This window comes from Copadichromis virginalis, linkage group LG7, assembly GCF_057382275.1.
Source record: "Copadichromis virginalis isolate Kocher_CV1m ecotype Utaka linkage group LG7, C_Virginalis_male_GT1.1, whole genome shotgun sequence".
Lineage (NCBI taxonomy): Eukaryota > Metazoa > Chordata > Actinopteri > Cichliformes > Cichlidae > Copadichromis > Copadichromis virginalis.
Window position 1 is genome coordinate 46952148 of NC_140624.1, and position 22254 is coordinate 46974401.

The window sequence follows — 22254 nt, forward strand, 5'->3', positions numbered from 1 at the left end:
GGCGGATCTAGCAAAGTTTAGCCAGGGGGGCCGATAGGGCATTAACTGGGAAAAGGGGGCACAAAGACATACTTTTCTTTCTTATTCTCATTTAAAATGTCTAGCTTTTAATAAATAATTATCTGACACCCAAAGTTTTAATTTGATGTAAAATGAATAGAAGTCAATTACTGTATATAGTGACTATTAAGTCTAATATATATACCCTAGTAAGCTATAGTACATTTTCCTTTGGGAAGGTACCATCTGTGCAGTCTGCAATTTTGTTGAAGAAAGATGTTGAATCTATTTAATATTTCTTGAAAAATAATTGATTTCTGTGCATTTTTTTTCACACTGCATCAAATTAAGGTTGATTACGTTGATTAAGCATCATGAGGTGGAGTGTGAGGGGTGGTTCCCTATTTTTTATTTATTTATTTTTGTTGTTGCTGGGAGTTGGAACCCTATTAGTTAGGTTGCTTAATATTTATGCTAAGTACTCTTTAAAATACCAGAATAGGGAGGATGGTGTAGGTCTAAGTTTATTAGATTGATCAGTATTGCTGAACTATGAAATATTTTTTTTGTATACAGGTATAACAGAATAGCTTTAGTGTAGTTGTTGTTTTAAACTTGAGTATGAACTTGCAGACTTGCAAAATGCAGCAAGATATTTTAAAAAACAGTTTTGTTGATTAAAAAACACTATATCGGATTCATATCGGTATCGGCAGATATCCAAATTTATGATATCGGTATCGGACATAAAAAAGTGGTATCGTGCCATCTCTAATATGTATATACATACATACATACATACATACATACATACATATGTATGTATGTATGTATGTATGTATGTATGTATGTATGTATGTATGTATGTATGTATGTATGTATGTATGTATGTATGTATGTATGTATATATATATATATATATACACACACATACATACACATATATATATATATATATATATATATATATATATATGTATATATATATATATATATATATATATATATACACACACATACATATATATATATATATATATATATATATATATATATATATATATACATACATACATACATATATATATGTGTGTGTGTGTGTGTGTGTTTTCATGACGAACATTTTTCTGTTACCAAGGGGGAGGTATTTTAATAATAAAAAAAAATTCTTTCAACTTTACTTCTCCAAAACCAATTACATGTAAACATTTACAAGCTGTGGACAGCTACAGGTACCTTGGTGTTCATCTGAACAATAGACTGGACTGGACTCATAACTCAGACGCCCTCTACAGGAAAGGGCAGAGCAGGCTGTACCTGCTGCGGAGACTGAGGTCGTTTGGAGTGGAGGGCCCACTCCTGAAGAAATTCTATGACTCTGTTGTGGCTTCTGCTATCTTTTATGGTGTGGTCTGCTGGGGCGGCAGCATCTCTGCTGGGGACAGGAAGAGACTGAACAGGGTGATCCGAAGGGCCAGCTCTGTTCTAGGATGCCCTCTGGACCCAGTGGAGGTGGTGAGTGACAGGAGAACGGCGGCTAAGCTGTCATCCCTGTTGGACAACATCTCCCACCCCATGCAGCAGACTGTGACAGCACTGAGCAACTCCTTCAGTGGGAGACTGCGGCACCCACGGTGTGGGACGGAGAGATTTCGCAGGTCTTTCCTCCCCACTGCTGTCAGACTCCATAATAAAGACTTTAACTGATCAAGCACACACATCCATACATATGCAATAATACTAAGTGCAATAATCCTTTCTGTCATCGTTGTATTTTTACTCAGTTGTATATAGTATTTGTATTTGTATTCTATTTTTATCTTATTGTATATTTATTTTATTTTATTCTACTGTATATAGTATTTTATTTTATTTTATTCTATTCTGTACAGTTGTGTACTGTATTTATTCTTATTGTATTCTAATTTTTGCCTCATAACTTTTGCACTGTCCACTTCCTGCTGTGACAAAACAAATTTCCCAAGTGTGGGACTAATAAAGGTTATCTTATCTTATCTTATCTTATCTTATAAGAACGGGAAGACCAACTTTAAAACACTGGAAGACACAAAACTTGTCAACATTTTTCTATTACCTTTGCAAATCCCAAAAGCAATCAAAAAGAAAATGGTGGTTACAACCATGAAACTTTTTCTGAGCTAAATCCCCAGTCTTTTCATCCATCTATAGTAGTACAGATTAAAGGTCACATCACTCACAACATAACAGCAGACAAAAATAGACAACTTCCATTTGGCCAAAAAAAAGAAAGAAAAAAAGGTCACAGTTTGAACAAAAGATATAAAAAGGCCAAAATCAACTTTTGTGCTGGGTCTTGTTTGCCTAAGCAAACATCTTCATTTTCATTTGCTGCATCTTTGTACTGAGCCTTTGTCCATCCAGATTCATCAAAATCTTCTGACAGAACTCAAAAGTGTACTTGTGGTCATTTGGATAGCTCAGATCAAGTGCATAAATCAGTCCAAAGAGGACGATGAATGCCATGATGACACTACCGAGGTTGTTCATAACTGTAGTACCTTCAATGACAACTCCAACATCCTCTGGCTCCTGAATCCCTTCTCTTCTGATGGTGTAAATACAGTGACAGTTGCTGCAGTGGACCTCAACCGTTCATCCTCAGTGGAGGAGGTCTGAAAAACAGGTTGTTTCAGGTTTAAGGGCTCTGTCACTTGGAAGGGGACATATTATGCAAAACTCAGCTTTTGTATCCTTTTGTGCTGAAACATAGGTCTCTACCGCCTCTATAAACACTCCAAACATAAATAAAACCCGTCAATCTGTTTCCTATCAATAGTTTGGGTTCAGGTATTATGTACCTACCTTTGGGAGGGGCTTGATATAGAGCAGGAGCTCCTCCAGTGTCTATCAGTGTGTGTGTGTGTGTGGGCTGGGTCAATTTCCCTTATTTCATCACAATTGGGAACCTTTTGAAACAGCTTGTTTTATGCACATTATTCCTGAAACCAGGAGATTGCTGTAATGGCAGTGACACTAGTTAGTGTCTTGATGCAATCTGCTGTGTTCCTTATAATGAAGACTTTTTACTAATTGGCATAATAAACTGAACTCCACTGGAGTGTTTACTTTCTGAAGTGCCTTGAGATGACTGTTGTTGTGATATACCGCTATATAAATAAACTGAATTGAAACACTGACAGAAAATGGATGAATGTTTTGTCCACATTTACTGTGTTTATAGAGGCAGTAGATACCTACATGGCAGCACCAAAAGAATGAACAATTGAATTTTTGCTGAAACTGTCCCCTTAAAAAGTGCTCTCCAGTGCAAGTTTCAACAATGACTATTAAGAATAATACTATTTCACAATTATATTGTCTCTTTTGAATATATGAGGATTTTGTGTGCGATGAACCTAACTCAAATTGAATCTAGAAAAGAAGGTGTGATAAGCGTACCAGATACTCCTTGAACAGTAGGTCTGGATCTTCATTAAAGTAGATCACCAGGCTTTTAAGAGTATGCTCCCTCTTTATGTCGATGTCATCATACTAATGCAAGGGTGGAAAAAAAAGGGTGAAAAAAATGGAATTGATTGATTGCATTTAATTGATGGGTTTATCATTAGTACCGACCAAACTACTGATCGCCATGATATCCTTGATCTTTTGGCCCTTTGCTCCTTTGCTCCCCTGAAAAATTTGCATCAGCTTGTCTGTTAAATAGTCCAGCTGAGCCAAGAACTTCGCCTGCAGGGGTTTTGTAGTGATCTGCAGGAACTCTGCATTCACCTGGAAATAAAACATACACAAATATAATAAACTAGAAGTTTAAATACAGACTGCTGAATCAACACACTGAAAGTTGCTAAACATTTGAACCATCAGTGAAGTTTGTCAAGACCTAAACTGTTTTTAGCTGAGTTTAGGAATATAGCGCCACCTGTTGCTTTGGCATGTTCCTAGCAGCGTTTTCCTTCATTTTTGCGTTTACCTGTGGACGGGATTATTTTTTAAAACGGAAACGGAAAATCTCCGTTTTCAAAAATACCTGTGTAAGTGTGGACGTAGCCGAAATCTTTTATAATAATAAATAGGTTTGAACGTCATGGAAGTGCGCATTGTGCTGCCTGCAGTTACTCTTCCGGCCACATGGTTCGCTTTTGGTAGCACCCTCAGTAAACTATGTAGTGCTTTTAAAGACACCTCAAAACGATACTTTCTACTAGAAAATGGCATATAATAATAAACACAGAATACCATATTTTTAGATTATAAAAAGAAAACAGTAAGAAAGAAGTTAGCTATAGGACATCATCTTTCATTGAGCACAATGGCTAGCTGCTAATAAGCTAGCACACGCTCCGACTTAAAAGTTGGCAGCTACACAATTTCTCCTCTAAAACAAGGCACTTTTGAAAAGACCTGGCTATATTGTCAAAAAAAAAAATAGTATTCAAGCAGAGAAGAGAATGGTAGCACCACCAAAAGTTCAAAAAACAACTGTTACAAGCTTCTATGATAAATAGCATTATAGATTTAGCTGATAAAGAAATACACAATTGGATATATGGAAAAATAATATGTTACCTTACCTGAAGGTGTAGTTTTATCCAAAAAGTACAGAGAGGCCAAGAGCAGCTGGATTCATTTAGGTGATCCTGAAAGAGCGCAAAATTTTCAAAGAAGGCGGACCGTTGTGTAACTCAGTAACTTTGTGTTCTTGTGACAAAGACTGCTTTGAGAGAAAATAATTTAGGTTCACCACACGAATAATAATTGCAGTAACGCTGGAGTGCTACATTTGCGTTGAATGAGATTAAAAATAATGTTTAAGCTTAAAGAGGGGCTTGAATTGATTTCTTTGAGTTTACAAGTACTTAAGTGCAAAAATGTACTCCTCCTACCCCCAGTGCCCCAACAAACTCATTCATTTTGTGTTCAGAATCAGCCTCTGCTGGTTTTGAATAATTTTAGGTTTACACAAAGAAAATCAAATTAATTTGGTATTTTTTAATTGCATTTGTGAACAACTAACATAATTTGCATGTGTTCTTTGAAAGGAGGACCTGAATCTGTTTTTTGAGTGTGCCTGACATAATTTATATTTGCCTGTTACCTTCTGTTTATGAGAGGAATGAAGCTGGCCTAAAGGGGAGATAAAACGTGTTCGTTTCGGAAACTCTGGGCTTCATCTAGCTTCAGTATACATTTTTACAGGAATTGCATGAAAGTAGCATAATTAGTCCATAGCTGTTGTTTAGATCATGGCATGATGTGTTGCTCTTTGAGACCTTTGTGTGCCTCACTTTGTCAGACAGGTTCTATTTAAGTGAGGTTTGATGGTAATCAGGCCGGGGTGCGGCAGTGACATTGAACTAAGCTGTCGAAGAAAAAAAAAAAAGTGGTTAATTATAGCTAATTTATGATTCAGCAGGGGAAGGGCAAATACTTTTTCCACGTAGGCCCAAGTTGTGAAGTGAAGTGAAGCTGTGGAACAGACTAAGTAAAGATGTGAAGCAATGTCCAAGCATGGCGCAGTTTAAAAAGCGGTTTAAGGATATGGTTTTTACAGGGTACAGGGAAAAGGTAGAGATTTGATAGGGTGTTCTTGTCTAATATTTTCATGTGTGTGCGCATGCACGGGTTTGTTGGTATGGGTGTATATATATATATATATATATATATATATATATATATATAAATTGTAGGCTGTGTATCCTTGAGGTGTTAATGGGGTTATTGAAAATGTGTATATGTGCGTATGTGTGTATATACGTATGTATGGATAGATAGAAACATATGTGTATATATTTTTAAAAAAAAAAAAAAATTACACATAACATATAATGTAATTGCAAGGAGGTATTTCTGTAGTCTATTGATAGTGGAAAAGGGGTGGGATTAAATAAGCTTATGCTTCTTCCTGCTCCTTTTTGAACATGGACGTTATTTGGAGTTGTGGTTGCTCGTTTTCCTTTTGTTTGCTTTGTTCATTTGTCTCTTTTAATTCTATTTTTTTTTATACTTTTTCAACATGTTCAAAATAAAGATTCAATCAATCAAAAGTTGGTTTAGATAGCTTCTGTTTAAATCATCATTTAGAAACTGCATTTTGTATTGACTCGTGCTATTTGTGTCTTATATTAACACTTGTTTGACCATATGAAGCAGTTAAATGTGACACGTCCAAAATACTTAGCTTGGACAAATACTTTTTCATGGCACTGTACTGCCAAAGAGCACAGAGAAGTTAAAACTTGAGCAACATTTGGAGTTTAAAGAACAGCTTTTTAGCCTTAATAAAGTGCACCACCGAATGTGAGTTTTATCTGATATATATTAAACTAAAAAACAAAACAAAACACTCATGACATTCAAGTTTTTTTGCTTCAGACTGTGGATATCAGAGTAGGTTATGGGGATGTAGAGGAGCAAATGAAAGGGTGGGAAATCATGGAGAGAAAACGCGCACACACACACACACACACACACACTGAGACATGTGAGAAGGAGAAAGGCAGGTCTTTTGGCCACTTGTGGCTTTCGTAACCCAGGCACAAATCATAGAGGGACATGGCAATTGGAGTGACAGATGAACAATGCTCCCCTTTTCCAGCCCCCTGTGAACAGGCCCATCCATCACAACGGGGGAGATTAATTCAATTCATCAGTGTTTTGTCTCCATGGGCCCCCTAATGCCACCTGATATTGCTCAAAGGGGACTTATAAATGTTTGTGGATTTGATGCGAGCTTTGCTGCTTGACACCGAATTAAAACATTACTCTTTACTCGTAGCAGTACACAGTTTTTGCCAATAGCCTGCCATCCACCTCTGCCATAATTCTGATCAAGATTAATTCTTATGAAGACAAAATTGTTTGCCAAAGGCGGCCAACAAGAACATTAAGTAGAGTTTGCAAAGAGAGGAGGGCTTTAGTAATGGAAGATTGATGGTTGCAAAAGAAAACACAGGTCAGGTAGATTTTATTAAGGCATTCAAGATGTACAGCACCTTGAGGCATGTTGGCACGAGACTGCCTAAGCTCATTTACACAATGACCAATTTGTCCTCTACAAGAATGGGCGTTTTCGTCTCTGCTGGCCAGCAAACACATTATTCACAAAGAGCAAGGCAGAAGCAATGTTTGTGTTAAATTAAAAATAAATAAAAATTTAAATGAGGTTTTAACGGTGCATAAACACAAAGCGCTTAAAGCCAGACTTTGAGTCATGAGGCTTATGGACATGCAGCACAACAGAAAATGTCTGAGGTTCAGACATTACCATATGTAACAGAGTATAAGCTCACAGTGCAACAGCATGACTGCAATTGTGCAGAAGCAGTTCTTATAGTTAAACAGCTCGAGCCTTATCCAAAAATTGTGTTAGTGATGACACCCAGTGGCTGCAAGATGCACAACAAGCGACCTTTTTTTTTAAAAATAAATGTAAATGCCTAGTTGTGGTCTGAAAAGGCTTCTCTGGAGATGCCGTAGTTCATTACAGTTGAATAGTATCGCTGTGGAGATGCCCGCGTTGTGCACGTGTTATAGAATTGGCATTGGATCTGTAGTGCGTACATAAAAACCCAAGTTTAGGTTTACAAATATCTTGCAGGTTCTATTTTTTGTTCCTTTCCATAAATTGTGGTACAGAAATGTAAAGTAGGAGGTTCAGTGCTTAGCAAGAATTGCTGCAAGTTTTCATGGCATAGATTCGCCAAGTTATCGGAAATACTCCTTGAAGACCAACATGAGGGCATCATAGTCTCGCAGCAGCTGAAAGTAGCTCAGCTGACAAGCAGTTAAAGTGTACCTAACAAAGTGGCATCTGCATGTGATACATGGTAAAGATTAAACATGTGCAGCATGTGGGCTAAAGAATGATTTTTAGAGCCTGAAAAGAGCAGACAGTGGTTTGGGGACCACCATATCACTTTCATTATATGTAATCACATTGCTTTTTATAGACTTCATCACTGCCTCATTTTTAGGCACCTAGTATGAACAAGTAACACCGAATCAGTCAAGACTTACAAAACAGAGCAGCGTGTTGCAAACATCCTCACATAAACCACAAACAATTGAAATTAGACAAGGACTTGTGAGAGTTACTACAAAACATTTCCTTTATTTAAGCATAACCCTCCTTCTGAGCCTGATAGTAGATTCTGCCTCCTCTCCAGACACACAGGTAGTAGGTCGTGCTCAGCAATCCCACTACAGACACCAGCAGGATGGCTACTACCAGGGCAATTTTCCACACTGCTGATCCTTCAGCTTTTTTGAAGTCTAACAAAGCAGAAGTGTCACAAATCAAATCTTAAGTGTGCAGGATGACCAAAAGAGGTCATTATTAATGCTGTTAGCGATCGTGTTAAAGGCATGAAACCTCAACCCACCTTGTTCCCTCACAAGAAATTGTTCTGGGGTAGTTGATTTCATCTGGTCCTTGGCTTCCAGTGTTCTGGCAACTTCTGATGAACTTTCAGGCATGCCGTCCTGGACTGCTACAAACTGTCCATCAGCATCAACATACTGCGGATTCTCAGTGATAAGCCACTCTTCCTGGGTGTACTGAAGCATGGCTGCAAGTAGATACCCAAAAATATAAGCCAATTTATCAGATCCTGACCCAACAGTAGACGCATGCTGCTGTTTTCTTACCTGAATGACCACCAGGCATGGCCAAAAAGGCCAAAAACACACACCAAAGCACAAACATGATCACAGAAGCTCACAACCAGCTTTCCCTTGGCTTTTTTTAATGCAGCCACCTTATCTACAGAAGTGACATCAGCTGTGTTGTCCTGACTCAATCAAGGCAAATTGCAGCAACTGAGCTCTCAAATCGCCTGCTTTGGTGTCCTTTAGAGAGCCCCCATTTCAGTGGTTAAACTACACCTCTTTCATCAGAAAGTGACAGTCAGTCAAAGAGAAATTGACCACACAAAGAGCAAGTTGTTATGCTGCCACTTGAAACAGCAGAGAAGAGTGTTCTTCCAGGAAGTGCATCGTAAAATCCAATATTCTGTCTGAAGTTCAGAGGTGGATACTCGGAGAACGTTAAAGCCATAAATATAAATAACTTGAGAAGCAGGTGTGATGAGATTAAAGCGATCACTGAAACAAACCATGAACAGACACAGATCGTTTATTTCGTTACAGCTTTGGTACAGAATAACAGGACTGCTTACAGTTTTTGCCCGTTGCTTGAACACTATAAACCCATGCTTAGACTAAAGTAACACAACTTGAAGCTTTTGTTACCATACCCCAAACACATGTACCCATACCTTAAACAAAAGTGCTGCTTTGCACTCTGGTTGCAATTATGCAACACACTTACTCCTTTATGCAACACACATGGTCCTGCACACTACACTCTATTTCATACATAAGACACTTCGTTCAAAAATGAAATTTCAGGGTGCCATTTGGAAAACACATGTATCCAAAATACAAAACACATCGGGTAATTGCAACCACTCAAATATACACCTGAAGGCACTTACTTGCAAAACTGAACACCAATTAGCCAACCACAAAAAGCCCTCAGTTTAGCCAATTCAAGAACTTTGCAAGCATGGATGGAGGGAGAGCAAGAGGAAGAGGAGGAGGAGGAGGTCAAAGAGGCCATGCACGGACCCATATTTCTGATGATATAAGAGCAACTTTGGTGGACCATGTCATCAACCACGGCCTGACTATGAGGGAAGCTGGGCAGAGAGTCCACCCACATCTAAGCCGCTTCACAGTGGCATCTGTAATAAGAAAATTCCGACTAGAAAACAGGTCTGTCTTCATCTCACTGCCTTCTACTCTACTCAGATGGTTTTCATAGTACTGTTCTACAGTTACCATATCAAGTGTACAGGGTATTGCAGGGTGCTAATGCTCCTTTTGCAGCCAAAGTGGTAGTTTCTGTGAAACATACCATGATTACTTATATTGAAGTACAGTGTTGTACAGTGGATGATACAGTATATACAGTGAAGTACTGTAAGAAAAATAAGCAAACCGATGACAATATGTGGTTGTATTTCTCTAGAATGACTCGAAGACCTTCTGGGGGAGGACGCCAACGCCTGTTCACACAACGGCAGGAACTTGCTGTTGTGGACCTAGTGAGGGCAGACAATGCCATCCGTCTCCACCAGCTACGACGGAAAATACTTGCAGACAGGCGAGTGTTCAGCAACATAGACCATGTGAGCATCACCACCATCAGACGCATCTTGGGTAAACACAGCATCACCATGAAGCAGCTCTACAGAGTCCCATTCGAGAGGAACAGTGACAGGGTCAAAGGACTTCGAGCTGAATATGTACGGGTACGTGTAACTGTCCCTTACATTTACAATAGAGTATTGGTGAAGTCCAGTAGCAGCTGAATATGTACCATATCAGTACCACATGGATCCATTCTGAGAGCTACACAGGTACCTGTGTGATGGGGTGAGGGTGCTGTATGTGTAGCACTGTAGTACAGTGATATGTTCCCCTTTTTTTCAGAGAATCTTGGCCATGGATGGAGCTGCACAGCCTCATGAATACATTTTCATTGATGAAGCTGGATTCGACCTGAGCAAAACAAGACGACGGGGTCGTAATGTAATTGGCCAAAGGGCAATTGTGCACGTCCCAGGGCAGCGCGGGGGAAACATCACATTATGTGCCGCCATATGCCTTCGAGGGCTTCTGCACCATCATGCAATACTGGGTCCATACAATAGCCAACACATACTCACATTTCTAGATGCTCTCCATGATATAGTTGTACAGAACAGACCAGATCAGCCCAGGTTTGTGGTGATATGGGATAATGTCAGTTTCCATCGGGCTGCTCTGGTCCAGGCCTGGTTCTCCAACCAAAGTCAACTTGAAGTGGTATGCTTGCCCCCTTACTCACCATTTTGAAACCCTATAGAGGAATTTTTTTCGGCTTGGAGATGGCGTGTATATGACCGCCAACTACATGCCTGCATGCCTCTTCTGCAGGCAATGGAACAGGCCTGCGGCGACATTCAGGTGACAGCAATCCATGGATGGTTTTGACATGGAAGAGGATATTTTCCCCGGTGCCCAGTGGGAGAAGACATTGCTTGCGATGTTGATGAGGTCCTGTGGCCAGACCCCAACAGACGGCGGGATCCATGAGCCCACGTATGCACAATTGTCATGATTTTTTGTTTACAGTATAGTGTTTTTTCTATTACTGTATTATGGGGTTTTTTTTGTTTTGGTTTTTTTTGCTTTATCTGAATTCATGGTACTGCAATGTACAATATTGAGTAGGTCTATTTGCTTTTTTGGTTGTTTGCAAATGTGTCTCCTGAAAATATGCCTTCTGAATGAACAATGGAAATCAAAGACTGCAGTGCTTTATATAAAGTAGACTAGTGTGTTCCTCCTGCTCTGTAAGTGTTTGCATATGATGCAAGTATGTGTCATTTTGTCAACAGAGTTACATTTTGACAAAGGAATGTTAGGTTTTGATAGCAGAGTTTAGGTTTTGAGAGTAGAGTTTCAATTTGGTGCAGATGTGAATGGTATATTTCCCAGTGTTGTGTCATGTTTACTTGTGTTTAGGGTTTTGGCACAATGAGCAAAGTTTTGCAAAATGTGTTCAGGCAACGGGCAAAAACTGTAATATCAGATATCCACTCTAATGAATGGAGCTTTAACATTCATCACACTCCATGTTGTGAACTACAGTAAACGAAAGTTTGAGGTTTGACCTTTAATTTTTTTGTCAGTTAAGGCTGAAACTGTGACTCATTATTCCCGCTTGTAACACAGTCACACAAGTCACACATACATTTTAAAGAAACCCCCCCCTCCTCCTTTTTTTGCAGCATGCAAATCAGAAATGTTGAAACTGAATAAGAGCATTTTCACAAGGGTGGCACCGGTACACTTTCTAATCAAGGCAGGCATTTTGACATGTCACAGCAGGAAAAGCACTGGTGTAATCGATGACATCAATATGTCATTCAAGTGTCCCGATTCCCTTTAGCACAGCTGATCAGTACATTAACTGCAAGCAGACTTCAGAGCCTCTACGCTTCCTGCTATTACAAATGAAAATAAGACTAAAATCAGGCTGAAAAACACCACAAAGTAAACGTGCTTACAGTAAGATGATAACATTAAATACTGCACATCCTGGAGATTTGAGTATGTGTTTTAATGGAAACCCCCCTCAAACAAAACAAAACAAAGCAGTGCTTAGGTGATCTTGTGACTGGCATCACTTCTTTGTGTCACCACGTGAAACATCACAGGCTTTTCCCTCACTGACAAAAATAAAACAGCGTGACACAAACATGTTAAACAAAGGTTATTGCTGATGGCCTTTACCTCAGTGTTTCAGCTAAAAAAAAGTGACATCTAAAAGTATCGCGCTACATTTTCATCAAAATTTGTGCGCACTCACGAGACGGGAAAACGATGTCCATTTACTGGCAAGTTACTTTTTCCCTTGCATAGTTCAGCATGAGATTCAGCACACGTCTCTTGACGTCTCAAAGAACTGCTTATAAGCACAGAGTATCTGCATATTTCTGAATCCCTTAAACATTTTTAGCAAATCTATTAAACTGGCCCTTTGGACAGTGATCATTCAAAGTCTGATCAATCAGTTTAATCTGAGGCCTACAGGAATCAACACTCTTGGTGCCAGAGAGACATGTAGTTATAGATCTAACATCTTCAGACTGCAGCAAATTACACTGTAGTCCACACTGCTCTGGTAATGTATACACAGATGCTTGTAAAGAATGCTTTCACTAACCTTCCAAGTAAGAAAACCCTTTCAAAAAAAGGACAAAAACAAAGTCAAACTTTAAGTTGGCAATGAATAACAGAATGGCTTTTTGGCCTGTCATTACAGTACCGCTGAATATGGCTAATAAATACAGCAAGTGAAGCCTCAGAGTAACAGTTCACATTGTGCTGTGTCTCTATAAGATATCAGGAGTATGGTAAAAATATATATATGTATACCGCTCCCAAAGAGCAGAGGTTCACTGTACTATGTAAAGTACTTTTTTTAACCCATCATATCCATTTAAATATTTTGCTGTCACCACCCAGATCGCCCCTGAGAGTTTTAAATTCCCCAAAAGGGATATTTCACACAGTCAGTTTTCACTTCTTATCTATCTTAACTAATGTAGTACATTTCATAGTTCTGCAATTAAAAAAAAAAACTACAGTATTATAGTTTATCTGACTAATTGTGGACTAATCTCATTTCATGGATCCCTTCTTTACACATCAGCAATGTGTCTGTACAGACAGACTGGACTCCTGCTCAGTTAGAAGGGGGACAGTCTGTCCTCCGTGATCCCTCCTTATTTGTGCTTCTCTTCATCACCGTAGACCTTCCGAAGGCTGGAGTCCAGCAGGTAATCCACTGACCTGCAGAGAACATGGGAGTGAAAATGCTTTTATTTACCATGAAATTATTTCTGGTTCCATTTCCTAAAGCAGAAGTGCTGCAAAGAACACTTCTGCTTTCAACGGCTGCTGTTATGCAACGTTTTATCAGCGAGTGATAGCGGCTGAATTTGCTTATAAAGGGAAGGTAGTTGTACATGTAATATTGTGCAGCACCCATATTTTAAATAAATAACCTCTCTTATTTTATCTACTTTTTTTTTTTTAACTTACTGAGATTCTTATTCTGTTCTGCTGTATTTTATTTAGGTTTTTACCTATGAGATCCTTTCCTTTATGTTAATTTATTTTTTCTGTTTTAATCAAGTTCTTTATTTGGGGAATCAACCTGGGTAGTGTCAGAAAGGATGAGATTGCCCTTACAAGTGGTGGGGCTTCCCCCCAAGGGAGGGACTCTTTCATTATAGACAAGCTGAAGACATTAGTTGGGGAGGGACTCAGACCAGAGTGGTACTCCTCTGCACCTACGGGGGGAAGTTAAGGTTGTGGTGGAATCTGGCCAGGATGGCTCCCGTATGCTAGATGAGGTGTTTCAGGTATGTCCACCTGAGGATCCTCCTGGAGGTGGTGGTCTCGGAGAGTTGGTGTGAGCAACTCCGCTCAGACTGCTGCACCCGAGACCAAGTAACTATCAGAAAATAGATGGATATTTAAGGCTCTTTTTTTAACTTTGTGTTTAATGTTTTGGTTGTAACAAAGAAATTCCCCAAACTTTGGGATAAAATTAATCACCAATTAATATTCCTCTTTTTTTTATTATTATTAATGACCACTATACATTGTGCTTAGGGTGGTGTAACCTTTTCAGGCTTCATCAACAAGGGATGATATAAAACATTTCAGCTCTTTAAACTAAAAGCTTTAAACTAATTAGGTGTAATTTTTACAAATATTTCTGAATTTTTAGCATGACTTTTTTTGTATTTTTTGCTTGTTTTTTTTAGGTATTTTAAGGAATACATCTAGCATTATTCTACTCCCATGAAAAAACAAGCAATGCATTTCTTCTTTCATGTGTCTCACATGTCTCAAAACACCTGGGCCCTGTATATTTTATCCTTTAAGTAGCAGTGAATAGGACATTTGTTGGGGAAAGACAAATCCCATGAAGACATAATACTGCTGAGCCACTAAATGTGTTACAGTAGAAACATTTGAAAAATCATGTTAAAAATAATCTATTTAAACATATACAACACAGGCTTTAATAGGATTTAATATGATGTCAGTCCGGGAAGGCTATCCACAAGGTTTAGGAGTGCGTTTATCATTCTTCCACAAGCCCACTTGTGAGGTGTTGGAAGATCCATGTTTTATGGACCTTGCTTTGTGCACTGGTATGCAGTCATGTTGGAACAGGAAGTGCCATTGAATTCAATGATTTGGATGAGTGAGTGAATATACTGTAACTTGTGCTTACCTGTCTATTGGAGTGATGATGAAGGGGATTGTAGAGAGACCTATAGCAGTGGTGGTCCACTTGCGGACAGGTAATGGCCACCTCGTGGTCCTTCCTAACAGGTACAGCGACGCGGCACACACACGATTAATGGTAAATCCTGGGATGATCACGGATGCAAGAGCCTGCCACACAAATGTGTCCACCACTGCCACAGCAACCTTTGTTGTCCTCCCTGGGTTGTCCCCATGAGCCTTGAGACACAGTTGGATATTTGGAAAAATGAGGGTTGTCACAACTGTTGTGGTCAGGTTTTAAACACAGTTAATGATGAAAGTTTCAAGAAGCAGTGAAGGGGATAAGCAAGTTTAGCTGGACTTTTCAATTGAACCAAAAGCTACAAGCAGCAATATGAAAAATGCATTCTCTTTTAGTCTGAAGATCACTTGTACCACCTTTTGCAAAAAATGAAGAAAAAAAAAGTTTCCATTAATTTATTTTAAACTATGATCAAATTCAATTTTGCAGTTGCAACTATGAGGTGTTAAAAGGAATGCACAGTCTCCCTAGATCTCGTATTAGGTTGACATCATGACACATAGACATTTATTGAGATAGTAAATGTTTGCTTACAGCTGTGCCAAATGATCTATGTCCCAAGTTTGGTTTAGCAAATCAGTGGGACAAATTTCAGAATTTTTTGCCTTGAGGTTCAAGAAGAAAAAAGAATACAAAGAAAGAACAATAAGAGGAAAATAGAAACATGTCTGTGTTTCTTTATGATCCTTTCAGATAGTGGACACTTGTGGGGCTTATAACCCATTAAAAACATATATATTTACTTGCCAGTTTTAGTATGTAAAAGTCAAACTGTTAAAATAAAAACACTTATAAAGTACCATGTCTCAAGATCAAATCCATTCCAGGGATCTCGGATCAACTAAGGTCATTTTCACACCTATGGTTCATTTATTATGGTCCAATTTAGATGATGGGTTTGCAAACTTGTAGCTTTTCTCTGTGGTTTGGTTTCTGTTCACACAGAAAAATCCAAGGGAACTCCAATCAAACTAACATGTGTCACTACAACCCAAGTGAGAATGTCCAGTCTGCTTATTGGCCAGATGTGTCTGGGGCGGGAGGAATAAAAGTAAATACAGGAAAGAAAGTGTTGTGTTCTGGACTATTGGAGAACATGAGCGAATTTACATTCATTTTCACAGCTAGTTGCAAGCCTGTACAGACCTTTGCACATCTAAAGTACCATGCTGGATCCTGAGCACATGTGACTAGGGGTTGTTTTTTTACACACAAACTTGCAATGTACACCTGGTAGTTGGTAAATATCAAGGTCAGACAAACACAAATGAATCTCAGCAAGGGGGAAAACGAATTAGAATTCAACTTAAAGTCACTAAAAGCTAAGATGTAATTAAACCCTTTCCTTGTTACATAAAAATGAAAATGTACCCTATAAGGTGTATTAATGAAGATACAATAAACTAATGGCAATATCTCACCACAGCTGCTTTCTTCCCTTTGTCCACGGCATCAGCAGTAACATATGCAGTGGCCACAGCATAGCTGCCCCATACCAAGCTCACTGGCACAAGAGCACGAAAGGCCTCCCCGACTTCGTTGGCATACCCTGTGGGAACAGAGATATAAATGAATTCTAAGTCTGCTTTACATACACAATAGCCTATCAGGTGCTGAAGCTCCAGAGCAGAAAGCTAATTAACAGTTCTAAACTTTTATTCATAATAATAAAGAATTTATGATATTCAAAGTAGAGGATCTCTGCAGTATTTATTTATAAGCTAGATCGCAGGACAGGATACAAATCCTGAAACGAAGGGGCTAATAAACAGCTGTATCTCTTTCCATTTCCATTCCAATGATGGTGGAATGACTTACACTTCCTAGATCTTTTATTAAGAAGTCCCCTGCGCCATATCCCATAGTACATGAACATCACTGGTACAATTAACACCAGTCACACAGAAGCATTATCTTTGGTTCAGTGACAACAGAACCAGTGGAGCGTGGTGGAGTCAAATTCTGCTGCTGCTCTATGATTACATCAAGGGTACTGCGGGCAAAACTGAAGCTACTGTTCAAGCACTGCCAACATGTCTGTCACAAGCTTTGTGTTTTAACACATCAAAAATCAGCTGAATCACATGTAATCAAAAATAGTCTGAGTATACACGATGTAGTGCTTGTTTTTGTCTCGACCACAAGTCACATAAAACTAAAAGAAAGAGCAGTCAGAGTAGCAGCAACTGTATACAAAAGACAGAGGTTACCGAATACCAAGCGATTGATTGAAGTATAGGCAAACATCATGGATCTTATAATGTTACGATTGGTGTTTTCACAAAGAACGTAGGCCACAAGACGACCTTCTACAAAAACCAGCCATGGCAAAAGTTGCTGAACTGGAGGAATAAATGCCTTGCAGTCTGAACCAGTTCCAAACACACCTGACAGTGATCACATCATAATAGAAATAAAAATCAGGCTAAACAAGAACTGCAACACTTCAAGTATATGCACAATTGGTTTGGCTGCAGCTTTTAACATAGCTCACACTGGTTTTCAGTCATTTCAAGGTTGTTTTGGGTTTTGTTTTTTGACAATATCAACACAATTCCACCTTCTTAACCTGTTCCACCTACTAAATTTGCTTTCCTGCTACTTCCTCCACTTACCCAAACTGAAAATGACTGTTTTGACAATCCAGGACTTATTGCTGAGGCACAGGTGCAAGGAGACACACTGAGACTGCAGTGAGATATCTAAAAAATAACTCAAACTGTCATTTTTCACAACTCATCTCTTGTGTATTTTGCCAAGGTTTAAATTAAGAATGGCTGCTTTGACTCTGTCTCCTAAGCAGAGGCGGAGCCAGACATTTGAAACACCCGGGGCTTAGCCCAAAAGGATAGTATGCATGTGGGATTTTTCCCTTGGGGGGGGGGGGGGGGGGGGGGGGGGGGGTAGAAATGACTGAAAGATTAATTGGCTCTGTTTTGAGTTTTGTTCAAAAAAGAATGACTTCATATAGGGAAAAATATATATCACATGTGCAGAACACCTTAAACTAGTTTTTTAATTAAGCAGCAAGGCAGAACAAAATCAGGGCTGTATCAAGACACGAGGACTAAACCCCAATTCAACCAGACCCAGAACTGATCCAGAATTAAAACAGGACTACAACAGTTCAAAATCAGGACTACTTGGGACTTAACCAAGACAGAACCAGAATCAGAACTAGATGATAGTAGCACTAAAAATCATCATAGACCTGCACTACATTTATTTTTTAATTTTACCAAAGTACAATATTTAGATTGAGAAAGGTTTATATAATTATTTAGCCTTGTTGTGCAAACAAGCCTGCAAAACTTAATAAATATAGAATTTGAAAAATAACAAACCTAAAAAGAAACACTAGGTATGAGATACATGAGTACCTATGATACGGTGATACTTTTGGTAAACAACCATTTGACTAACATGTGTGTCTCACCTGCTCTTGTTCATCTCTGTTCTGTCCTCATTCTCCATCTCCCTCTCTGTTCCTCTCTCTCCCTCTCTGTTCCTCTCTCCCTCTTTGTGCTGACAATCATCAAATATACAGATATTTACAAACTCTTCAGATAAAAACACTTTTTTAATTGTAACATCAAATCAGACTAAATGTTTATTTTTTTTGATTGATAAATATAAAAACATATTTGTTAACTTTAAGAGTAAAGAGAGAAACTATCTGTATTTCTTAATTGCAAATGGCACCAAATTGTATTCAAACTGAGCCACACTTATGGAGCTCCACAGTTCTTTTCCTGGTGTTTTGGTTGACATCTCTTGATTTTCCCATGTCAAAGAAACAGGCTCTGTGTTTTGCCTTATATGCATCCACAGCTGTGCCACCAGTTTACTCACATGGACTCTACTAACCTATCAGAAGCTTCTTCAGCTCAGAATGGAATCGTCTGGAGTTTTCTTATTAATTAACAATAAACTTAGTGTACATGTACTCCTAAATTTGATGAAAGTGATAAAAAACAGAAAGCTCTGTCTCTCTTTATTGTGACATTTAACTAATTCAAAAGATATTTCAATATTTATCTAAAACAAAAGTTTACTCTAAATTGATGTTGTGCAGTAAAAATGTTTTATGTTTTCTCCCTAAAGTGTAAATATCTGGTTACAAATGTGAATATCCTGCTGTGTACTGAAATCCCTCTTGTTTTGCATACAAATATACTGAACAACATACAAAGCATAATATATAAAATAACATTTACCTGAGTTTTTTCTTTGAAAGAACCCTCTAATGTCCATTCTTATATTTCAGTACATAACTGAAACCGATTTAGTCGGGGAGGGTAAGAACTGAAAATATGAAATAAACACACGTAAGCTAAGACTCTTAAAAAAAATAGCATTTGTTCGGCTTTTCATTTCGCCATTTGTTGATTCACTTGAAGAGCAAGTAACGTAATATTGGTCAAGTGATCAGTTTGATATCAATCTTTCGTGATGCACCGTCATATTTACATTATTTGTACGGTACGAATGATTTGCTTTGGTACCTGGTCAAACTTAAGCTCTCCTTAGTATGGCTGGCTCCGTCTCTCCAACAGCGCACTGACGGGCAGCAGCTGCCCCGCCCCCTCGCTCAGTCGCTTAGTGCCTGAGCTTGGATCATACCAATATCAGGGGGGGATTCACGCACAGTCGTAAATTCCCACAGTGTGCACTATGTGCTTCGAATATTGTGTGTACTTTTTGTTTTATACAGTTGTCAGCCAGGCATCTAACTATGAAAAAATTGCACTCCAAAATACCCCGGGCTTCTGACAAAACAACCCGGGCTTAAGCCCAGTAAGCCACCCCCACGCTCCGCCCCTGCTCCTAAGGTTTAAAGGGGAGAGAGACCATTTGACTTCAGCATCAGCACACAGTTCAAGGTCATGCATCTCTTATGGTATGGGGGTACATTACTGCCTATAGAACTGGCAGCTGGCACATCTGGAAAAGCATTACCAATGCTGAAAGGTTTTAGAGCAACATGCTCCCATCCAGACAGTGCTTGCATACTTCAGCAGGACTATACTAAACCACAAACTGTGTCTATTACAGCAGAATGGCTTCATAGTCAAATAGTCCAGGTGCTGAACTGGCCTGCCTGCAGTCCAGATTTTCTTCCAACTGAAAAGACAATTAATGCATCATGAAACGAAAAATGCAGCAAAGAAGACCCAAGACTGCTGAGCATCTAGAGTCCTATATCAGACAAGGACGGAACAATATTCCTCTCCCAAAAGTCAAGCAACTGACCTCAGTTCCCAGACATTTATGGACTATTGTTACAAGAAGGGGGGGATGCTACACAGCAGTAATCATGGCTACGTCCCAAAGTCCCAGATTTCATCACATGGTACACTTTCATTTTAAATATTTGACTGTTACTGCCCAGATCAGCTACTGGATTTGGACCAGAAGGTGAGAGTAACATTAACCAAAAGATAAGAGCCCTTCTTTTCTACAGTGCATGCCATCAAATGTACTGATGAGGTAATCTAAGAAAGCACTGTCTAATAAGAAAATATGCCATGACTGCTGTTTGCCCAGCAAGACAGGAACGTTAGTTAGAGAGATTGGGTATGTTTTATGTGCTCACAAGATAAGATAAGCAGCAGCGATAAGGACCACAAATGCTGAAAAAGATAGCAGGACGTGGGTGATAAAAGTGACGTTTAGAGATTTCCATGAACAATTAGTGAGTGCTCACGTACGCAGCGGGGCAATTCTGCTGCATTATTTATTAGCATCAGATTATAAAAGTAAATTGGTATTAATCTACAAGCACAGCAGACAAGCCACTGTCTCTTCTATTGCCATCCACCAATAAATAGCCTCCTGTGTTTCACTGCCAAAACACTTTGATTTGGGGGGGGGAAAAGTGCGCCATTCAATACTTTGTGGTAACATGCTCAAAATATCTCTAAAACAACCAAACGTAAGGAATTTAAGTAATCTCAAAGGTCATTAATGGATCTTCCTACTAATTTAACTGATTATTTTGTTATAATTAAGATCAGTTAAGTTTGAGTTGGATAACCACCACCTGGCAATTTCATCGCAGTATGGAGACATGTAATATTAATAATAATTTCATGTAGAAATGTGTAATGTTTCTTAATGTACAGAATAATATAGCTGGAAAACAAAAAACTGATGGTTAATACTTTTAGGTCACCCTTGTGCTGCCAAAACAGCTCGGACCTGACCTCAGGGGGTGTCCTGTATTTTGTCACCAGGAAATTATCAGCAGATCCTTTGTGTCCAGCAGGTTACTCTGCCCTTCACGTTGGGAGCTTGGGGAATCTGGATGCTGGGACAGTATCCGCCTCTGTTATTCACGTTCGAGGTTTTTGTCAGGTGGAGGACTGCTTTTGCCATGAGTGGCATGCTTGACCTTCAGTGCTTTTAAGTTAAAGTCAAAGTAGCATCCACATGAATACCGGCACACATCGTAATAAGATCATTATTGCAGCTGAATTAACATGTAGGTGCTTTCACTGTTGCGGCATATTGACACATACAAAAATGACAGGAATGCACATTACGCCGCATACACACTGCTACTACCGTGTTACTGCTGCCTAGTATATGTTATGAAAGCTGAGGAGGCATGTAGCCTGTGGGAACAGCTGCAGAGTTGATGCCCTTCAGGACTGGTTGCTGCTCGCGCCCTCCCTCGCTGTAATAGCTGGTAGAGATGGGGAAGTAAAGGGAGAAATACACTAACCTTAAATAGGATCACGCCTGGCCGTTTCTCAGTGGTTGAGTCACTGTCTCAACTTGCTTGTCAACTGCCTTCACTGAGTGATTTTAAGGGCTAACCGGGACAACTACACGCCGTGGAGTTAGTAGCGCACTGCGTCTTACATAACAGTGTGGAAACAAAACCGCGACACTGCCGAGCATACCTTCAATGCTTCAAAAGTATACCATGCATTAATAAAACGACCTTGAACAGGCAACTTTACTATAAATAGATATTGAGGAGAGTGGTTAGCTGCCTTTGCTAACTCCGAGCTAGCTAGCATTTGGTCCACACTCTGTCCCGGCAGTGAATTTAGCGCAGGTAACCAGAAACCAATTAAACAACACATACCCAGGAAACGGACCCACGTATCTCGATAAATGTCCACCGTTTTCTCCAGCTGTTCTTTAGTGGGATCCATGGTTTCCTGCCTTCCTTCACACCACCCCGCTGCTAAACTCTGAGAGGGGGCGTGGTCTCCTTCACAACATCCACTCCGCCGACCAATCTGCTGTGCCTGCGAGCCAACACAGGGCGGCAGCAACATATTACAGTGTAGGTT

At 39.3% G+C, this 22254-nt stretch overlaps 3 protein-coding genes and 1 long non-coding RNA gene across 4 annotated transcripts; 1 reads left to right on the forward strand and 3 right to left on the reverse strand.

Annotated features, from left to right (window-relative positions):
* Nucleotides 1–2035: 2035 nt before the first annotated feature.
* LOC146705897 (uncharacterized) lies at nucleotides 2036–4844 on the reverse strand. Its single transcript, XR_014921423.1, has 4 exons — nucleotides 4578–4844; nucleotides 3619–3774; nucleotides 3442–3534; nucleotides 2036–2654 (listed from the first exon to the last, which is right to left on the reverse strand). It is a non-coding gene; the product is annotated as an uncharacterized LOC146705897 (long non-coding RNA).
* A 3275-nt stretch (nucleotides 4845–8119) lies between these two features.
* On the reverse strand, nucleotides 8120–8784 carry LOC146705898 (uncharacterized). Its single transcript, XM_085461022.1, has 3 exons — nucleotides 8653–8784; nucleotides 8388–8573; nucleotides 8120–8277 (listed from the first exon to the last, which is right to left on the reverse strand). The coding sequence occupies exons 1-3, from the start codon at nucleotides 8708–8710 to the stop codon at nucleotides 8120–8122; spliced, it is 402 nt and encodes a 133-aa protein (XP_085317148.1). The 5' UTR covers nucleotides 8711–8784.
* A 588-nt stretch (nucleotides 8785–9372) lies between these two features.
* LOC146705899 (uncharacterized) lies at nucleotides 9373–11068 on the forward strand. The gene is made up of 3 exons (XM_085463773.1): nucleotides 9373–9780; nucleotides 10037–10319; nucleotides 10501–11068. The coding sequence occupies exons 1-3, from the start codon at nucleotides 9572–9574 to the stop codon at nucleotides 10903–10905; spliced, it is 897 nt and encodes a 298-aa protein (XP_085319899.1). The 5' UTR covers nucleotides 9373–9571; the 3' UTR covers nucleotides 10906–11068.
* A 1088-nt stretch (nucleotides 11069–12156) lies between these two features.
* Nucleotides 12157–22191, reverse strand: mtfp1 (mitochondrial fission process 1). Its single transcript, XM_085463774.1, has 4 exons — nucleotides 22044–22191; nucleotides 16369–16496; nucleotides 14870–15102; nucleotides 12157–13410 (listed from the first exon to the last, which is right to left on the reverse strand). Exons 1-4 carry the CDS (start codon nucleotides 22111–22113, stop codon nucleotides 13344–13346), a joined length of 498 nt encoding a protein of 165 aa, XP_085319900.1. The 5' UTR covers nucleotides 22114–22191; the 3' UTR covers nucleotides 12157–13343.
* Nucleotides 22192–22254: the final 63 nt, after the last annotated feature.

Excerpts from the sequence above, each read along its gene's own strand:
- LOC146705898 (XM_085461022.1), bottom strand. The coding sequence starts at position 8,710 with ATGTTTGTGCTTTGGTGTGTGTTTTTGGCCTTTTTGGCCATGCCTGGT. Across the intron at positions 8,574-8,652 it reads CATGCCTGGTGGTCATTCAG|CCATGCTTCAGTACACCCAG; the intron begins GTAAGAAAACAG and ends ATCTACTTGCAG. Across the intron at positions 8,278-8,387 it reads ATTTCTTGTGAGGGAACAAG|ACTTCAAAAAAGCTGAAGGA; the intron begins GTGGGTTGAGGT and ends CTGCTTTGTTAG.
- LOC146705899 (XM_085463773.1), top strand. The coding sequence starts at position 9,572 with ATGGATGGAGGGAGAGCAAGAGGAAGAGGAGGAGGAGGAGGTCAAAGA. Across the intron at positions 9,781-10,036 it reads AAATTCCGACTAGAAAACAG|AATGACTCGAAGACCTTCTG; the intron begins GTCTGTCTTCAT and ends GTATTTCTCTAG. Across the intron at positions 10,320-10,500 it reads TTCGAGCTGAATATGTACGG|AGAATCTTGGCCATGGATGG; the intron begins GTACGTGTAACT and ends CCTTTTTTTCAG.
- mtfp1 (XM_085463774.1), bottom strand. The coding sequence starts at position 22,113 with ATGGATCCCACTAAAGAACAGCTGGAGAAAACGGTGGACATTTATCGA. Across the intron at positions 16,497-22,043 it reads TACGTGGGTCCGTTTCCTGG|GGTATGCCAACGAAGTCGGG; the intron begins GTATGTGTTGTT and ends CTGTTCCCACAG. Across the intron at positions 15,103-16,368 it reads AAGGGAAGAAAGCAGCTGTG|GCTCATGGGGACAACCCAGG; the intron begins GTGAGATATTGC and ends CTGTGTCTCAAG.